Genomic DNA, 6,609 nt, shown 5'->3' on the forward strand with positions numbered 1-6,609 from the left:
GAAGTTTTTATAACATACCTCTTACATTTAAAATCCTGAAACGCATACTCTTGTCTATATCCCCAAGAGAAACTTCCCCTTACTTCCTGTCCCAGTATGAGTCAGTCAGAACAGAAAGAGAAGAGAAGTCTCCTCTAGGTTGACATAATCAGCTTGTAAAATGACAAACTTAGTAGAGACCCAAATATAAATAGAAGTCTGGCAGAAGTTCTAACCCTTCCACACTGCATCCGGAAAAAATTTAAACCTGAACTGGGCTTCAACATTATATATGAAATACTGTATGTAACATGCCAGCATCTTTATCAAATTTATTTCCTGTGTTTTAGGTACTGACGGTTCCATATAGCAGACTGGAATACGTTTGTTGGGCGTCATTCATATTATCGATTCCTCTCTAATATCCTTGTTTGGGGCACTTCAGTGCATCTTCACCATCTTTATACCACTAAGATGGATCTTCGCTCCTTTTTCACGCCGTTGTTGATCTTCCGTTTATTCCATATCTTCTTCTCCTGCACTGCCTTCAGCTTGGTTGCCAGTGTTCAAATGTACCAAAACCAATATGGGGTCTGGAGTATGTTTACATGGATCTTCTGTTTTGTTGTGACCATCTTAATCATTGTCCTGGAGCAGACAGGATTCTCCAGTAAAGTTCCTATTTCTTGGGAGGACTTTACCTCGGCCTTCTTCATGTTGGCTTCATTGATGTTCTTCACCACATCCATCATGTACCCAGCCGTATTCATGAAAGGAGGCTGCAGCGGACATATCTGTGCCTGTATGGGCGCAGCCACTGCCATGTCCATCCTGTGCTTCTTCACCTACGCCATCGAACTAGGACTTACCCGGTCAAAATCTGGGGAGAACAGCGGCTTCCTCTCAACCATCCCCGGCCTGATGAAAGTCTTTGAAGCCTTTGTTGCCTGTGTTATCTTCTCTCTTCTTCCATCGGTTTCTTTCAGTCCAGGTCTGCAGTGGTGTGTGGCTGGCTACTCCATTTGCTTCATCGTCGTCACTTTACTCATCATCCTAAGCATCGGACGTCCCTTACCTATTCTGCCAATAGACTTTGAATATGTTCTCATTGGTTACAATATTTTGTCAGTGCTTGTGTACATCTCAGTGGCATATGTATGGACTTCCTACTTCTTCCAGGCCTTTCCGATCAGAGATCAGTGTAAGCCTGGCTTGGTTTGCATACATGATAATGGAGCCGGGATCACCAGCTTGACTTTCATCAACCTTGTGGCTTACATTTTGGACACAGTCTACTACTTTAGAGAGTTTTTCTTCTCATTCCTATCCAGGGGAGTAACTACAGATCATGATGCCCCATAGCAACATTTTAATGCCCTATCCCCTCTGGCAACTTCTCTACTGTCATTGACCTAACATAAAGTATGTCTAAATAAATGGCAGGCAGCAGAACAGTCAGCATACTCAGTACTTTACCAGGGACCAGAGCTGTTGGCCGACTTTGTCAGAAAAGAGGGTGCCATTAGTGTAGAGAATTCGCTTTCAAACTTCATTTTCAGCTAACTACCCTATCTTTAATAGTTAACCAAACCCTTTCAAAATACCAAATATCAGGGTTTCAGTGAAAATTCTAATGCCCCTATACATGTTTAGAATCTTCCGTTTTTTTCTGCATGCTAATCTCATATCAAAAGACACTCCAAAGACATGCTGGTAGGTTAATTGGCTCCTGTCCAAATTGTCCCTAGTATGTGTATGTATGAATGTGAGTTAGGGACCTTAGATTGTACGCCCCTTGAGGGTTAGGGACCTTAGATTGTACACCCCTTGAGGGTTAGGGACTGATATGAATGTACAATATATATGTAAAGTGCTGCGTAAATTGATGATGCTATATAAGTACCTGAAATAAATAAAAATAAATAAATAAATAAAAGTGAAGAGGTTACAAAAGTTAAGAAAAGTCTTTAACGACGGAGTAAAAATTCTGAAGAATGTCATGTATTTGTATTGTGTTTTCAGGCGATTACTGTACTGGTTAAACAAAAATCGTACTATCCGGTATCGCACGATAAAAAATTTTGTGCTTGTCCCTTCTATTTTTTTCAGACGATTGCTGTGTACTAACGATCGCTTTAAAAGTGGCATTTGTCGTGCAATATTCTGATTGTGTATATGGGGCTTTAGTCCTTTCATCCTATACACCTCCACAGCAAGCAAGGACTAAAAAAGGTGGTGTAGTAGTAAGTTGAAAAAAAAAAACAATAACAAAAGTTGTAGTAATATCAGTACTAATATTTTATATTACAATGTAATTACTCCTGCTCAAGGGCGGACTGACCATTGGGAAACTTGGGCACTGCCCGAGGGCCCGGGGTCAGTAGGGGGCCCCATGAGATGCCCCTGGTACCTTTTTCATAGGCTTTTTTTAGTTTGGGCAAGGACACAGGGGCCCCATGATCCCCTATTGCCTGGGGGCCCCCATGAGTTGTCAGTCCACCCCTGATCCTGCTCACAATTACTCTATAACACCGACATATAGTTGGGCAGCACAGTGGCTAAATAGTTAGCACTTCCGCCTGGCAGTACTAGGGTCACTGGTTCAAATCCCAACCACAGCACCACCTGACTGGAGTTTGCATGTTCTCCCTGTGCCTGCGTGGGTTTCCTCCAGGTACTCCAGTTTCGTCCCACACTCCAAAGACATGCTGGTAGGTGAATTGGCTTCTCTCTAAATTGTCCCTAGTATGTGTATGAATGTGAGTTAGGGATCTTAGATTGTACACCCCTTGAGGGTTAGGGACTGATGTGAATGTACAATATATATGTAAAGTGCTGATTAATTGACGGCGCTATATAAGTACCTGAAATAAATAAATAGCTCTTTAAACTGTGTTTTTTTTTTTTAGCTTGGGATTTTGACAGCCTGAGAAAAACTGCTTTAGGCACCCAGGATTTCAGTGCTGGCCGGGAAGACCAAAAGCTCTGAGAGCAATACATCTCCATTAACAAGATAGCTAAACAAACTCTCCTTACTGCACAGCTTGCAAAGAAATCAAGAAACAATTCTGAAGTCTTTCTTCTGTATGCCTTATGTCAGCTTTTTTAATTGTCACAGGAGGTATAGGGTCTGTGTCAACTCTAAACTCTGCAGTCCTTAATGATACATAGTTACATAGTTAGGCAGAAAAAAGACAAAAGTCCATCCAGTTCAACCATGAAAAAAAAAAAAAGTTATAATCCTATACCCACAGAAGGCAAAAAAACCCCAGCAAAGCACGATCCAATTTGCTCCTGCAGGGGAAAAATTCCTTCCTGATCCCCCGAGAGGCAATCAGATATTCCCTGGATCAACTTTACCTATAAATGTTATATCCAGTTATATTCTGTGTATCCAACAAACAATCCAGGACTTTTTTAAAGCAATCTACTGAGCTGGCCAGAACCAACTCTTGAGGGAGTCTATCCACATTTTCACAGCTCTCACTGTGAAGAAACCTTTCTGTATTTGGAGTTTAAATATATAGTACTGGATTTGTGTTATCTTTACAAGTGCTGGAAGAATTTAGCAAAGAGCTGTATGTAGGTAGGTGCCTACAAGGGAGATTTTCTGTGTAACTGAGTTAGTTGGTCGGCCCAGGCTTGGAAAGGGTTACGTGTGGGGATGCCGGGTTCCCAAGCTCTTTGGGTCCTGCCTTCCTTTCTGTTTCAGATATAAATAGGGCGAAAGCCAGCCCAAAGGGAAAAACCCTGCAAAAGGGTCATGTAGTCCCCCAAGATACTGGAATTTTGGAGGAATCTGCCAGCTTTGGACACCAGCTATGAATGTACAATTTTTCAGGTATGCCTGGGCAGCCACAACTTAGCCAGTTAGGGTTGGAACTGCATTACACTTGTATTTATATTGCCACAAAGTTTTCAGTAAAGTTTTTAAACTGTTCTAAGCCTGGTCTTAAAGGGGTGCATGGTGGTTTCTGGCATATGAAAAAACAGGGCCTGTAAAGCATGCATGGGGTACAGAAGCAAAGCCTCTACAGGGAGTTAACTCAGCAGAAGGTGTGGAGGAAGAGATCAGTGGCAAGTGAATAGCAGCCTGTCAGGAAGCATTGTGCCTGGCATGGCAAAAGGTCCTCCAGTAGCGAGGGGTTTGGTGCTCTGACTTCCTAGTGGTCTGTTCCCCCAAAAGTTTCTGGGACTGAACCCACGGTATAGAGACCCTATGGATTAGCCGCATGTTACAGGAGAGTGGTAGGAATGACCTCATGCATGAGGTCAGCGCTAGTGCACGACGGGGCCCCATTTTGTCACTGGGAATGAGGTGACAGAGGTACACTGGAAGGATGGAGAGGGCATAGGCTCAATGCTGTCCCTCCTAAATGCAACAACTCATAGGCAAGGCGTACAGTAACACAGGATGGCATATTTCACAGAGGGACTCTGTACAATTAATTACTGTACATGGTGTACGGCTCAAGTCAAGGTACAGCCTTAATGTTTGACTTCACATGAACATGGTCCTGGAAATTGACGTGCGCACACACATGCAACAGGTATCCCCCAAGTGCATGGGCAAGGTGGCTCCGCCAACAGGTGGCTAACAGTCACTGCTCTCTGCTCCGAGCAGACTGGGAACTGAATGATCAACAGTCTTGAGTTTGTTCAGTTCTTAGTCTGAGAGCCAACATGGGACAGCTATAGCATCACACCAATGCTGAAGCATTGAGGGGAGTATGAGTGCTTAAATTGTGATGTACCCCAAACATTTCCTTAAATCAAGGGCCCCCTTCCACCCATAGGCCACGTGGCAACTGCTAGTGGACTGCTATGGCCATCCTGGACTCTGAAACATCAACAGGTTGACTGACTCTTTTTACAAAAACACAAAGCTTGGTCTACAAGATAGTAAAAACTCAATTCATTTACCATCTATCAAATAAATTAAATATAATCTTCCTATAATCTATATATTGTATACAAGTTGAGTGGCAACATGGTTGCAGTGGTAACAGTGGCACTGCGGTCCCAACTATAGTCATGACTAGATGGCCAACTGTAGGCAAACATTGTTGGATAGAATGTTGGGCAGTTCATATTTCTGTCAATTTTTCTCTCAGTTTATAGCCCCACTGGGTTCCTCATTTTTTTTTTCTCTGTGACATCTATACAAATAATGAGGTTTGTGGTTGTCACAAGGAGAGGGAAGCACTGAAAACATGGTTATAAGTGCTAACCCTTCTTCAATATGCACTGGTGACGTGAAACTTGTTCCATGTGACATGAAGGCGATAGTGGTGATATCACTGGACAAAGGTTTCCACTAAAATGAAGCTAGTCATAAATGATGATGACTGAAGAGATAAGGCAACCTTGGCTCTGTTTTGTGAACTGGTCAAAATTATGGAATGAATAACTCAGATTACAAGGTGTACACGGTTTATTCCTTTGCAATGAAGTCCAAGGTGCCAGTGTAATAGTCTGGGTCTCTCTGCACTTTGACATTAAAGATGTCCATAGTTATACAACGGCAAACATGACTGGACAAAGTTTTCTAACCTAATTGCTATACTAGATCAGAGGTCTCCAAACTGTGGCCCTTTATAAGCCTTTGCTTGGCAATTTGGAGCACTATTCTTCCCGCTTATATGAGGTACTATTTCTTCCACTGACATCAACAGTGGGGCTTAATTCTTGCCTCTGACAATAACAATATGGCACTATTCCTGCCACTGACACCATCAATGCAGCACTTTTCCTGCCACTGAAACCAATGGTGGGGCATTATTCCTCCAACTGGTACCAATGATGGAACACTCTTCCTCCCACTGATACCAATGATGGGGCACTATTCCTCCACTGACACCAATGATGGGGCACTGTTGCTCCACCTTTTATCAATGACTGGGCACTATTCCTCCCACTGACACCAGTGAAGGGGACACTATTCCTTCCACTGACACCAGTGATGGGACACTATTCTTCCCACTGACACCAGTGATGGGAACAATATTCCTTCCACTGATACCAATGATGAGGCACTATTCCCTCCACTGATACCAATGATGGGGCACTATTCCTTCGACTGACACCAATGATAGGGCACTATTCCTCCCACTGGTACCAATGATGCGGCACTATTCCTCCCACTGGTACCAATGATGGGGCACTATTCCTCCCACTGATACCAATGATGGGGCACTATTCCTTCCACTGATACCAATGATGGGACACTATTCCTCCCACTGATACCAATGATGGGACACTATTCCTCCCACTGATACCAATGATGGGGCACTATTCCTCCCACTGATACCAATGATGGGACACTATTCCTCCCACTGATACCAATGATGGGACACTATTCCTCCCACTGATACCAATGATTGGACACTATTCCTCCCACTGATACCAATGATGGGGCACTATTCCTCCACTGATACCAATGATGGGGCACTATTCCTCCCAGTGATACCAATGATGGGGCACTATTCCTCCCACTGATACCAATGATGGGGCACTATTCCTCCCACTGATACCAATGATGGGGCACTATTCCTCCCACTGATACCAATGATGGGGCACTATTCCTCCCACTGATACCAATGATGGGGCACTATTCCTCCCACTGATACC

At 43.5% G+C, this 6,609-nt stretch overlaps 1 protein-coding gene across 1 annotated transcript; it reads left to right on the top strand.

Annotated features, from left to right (window-relative positions):
- Positions 1-453: 453 nt before the first annotated feature.
- On the top strand, positions 454-1,341 carry LOC149441308 (myeloid-associated differentiation marker-like). The gene has a single exon (XM_089657503.1). It carries the CDS (start codon positions 454-456, stop codon positions 1,339-1,341), a length of 888 nt encoding a protein of 295 aa, XP_089513629.1.
- Positions 1,342-6,609: the final 5,268 nt, after the last annotated feature.

Source organism: Staurois parvus, unplaced genomic scaffold (assembly GCF_062004578.1).
Source record: "Staurois parvus isolate SC_StPar_1 unplaced genomic scaffold, SC_StPar_1.0 ptg001005l, whole genome shotgun sequence".
Classification (NCBI taxonomy): domain Eukaryota; kingdom Metazoa; phylum Chordata; class Amphibia; order Anura; family Ranidae; genus Staurois; species Staurois parvus.

Bases quoted from the DNA above. Each gene is read 5' to 3' on its own strand.
- LOC149441308 (XM_089657503.1), top strand. From the start codon at position 454: ATGGATCTTCGCTCCTTTTTCACGCCGTTGTTGATCTTCCGTTTATTC.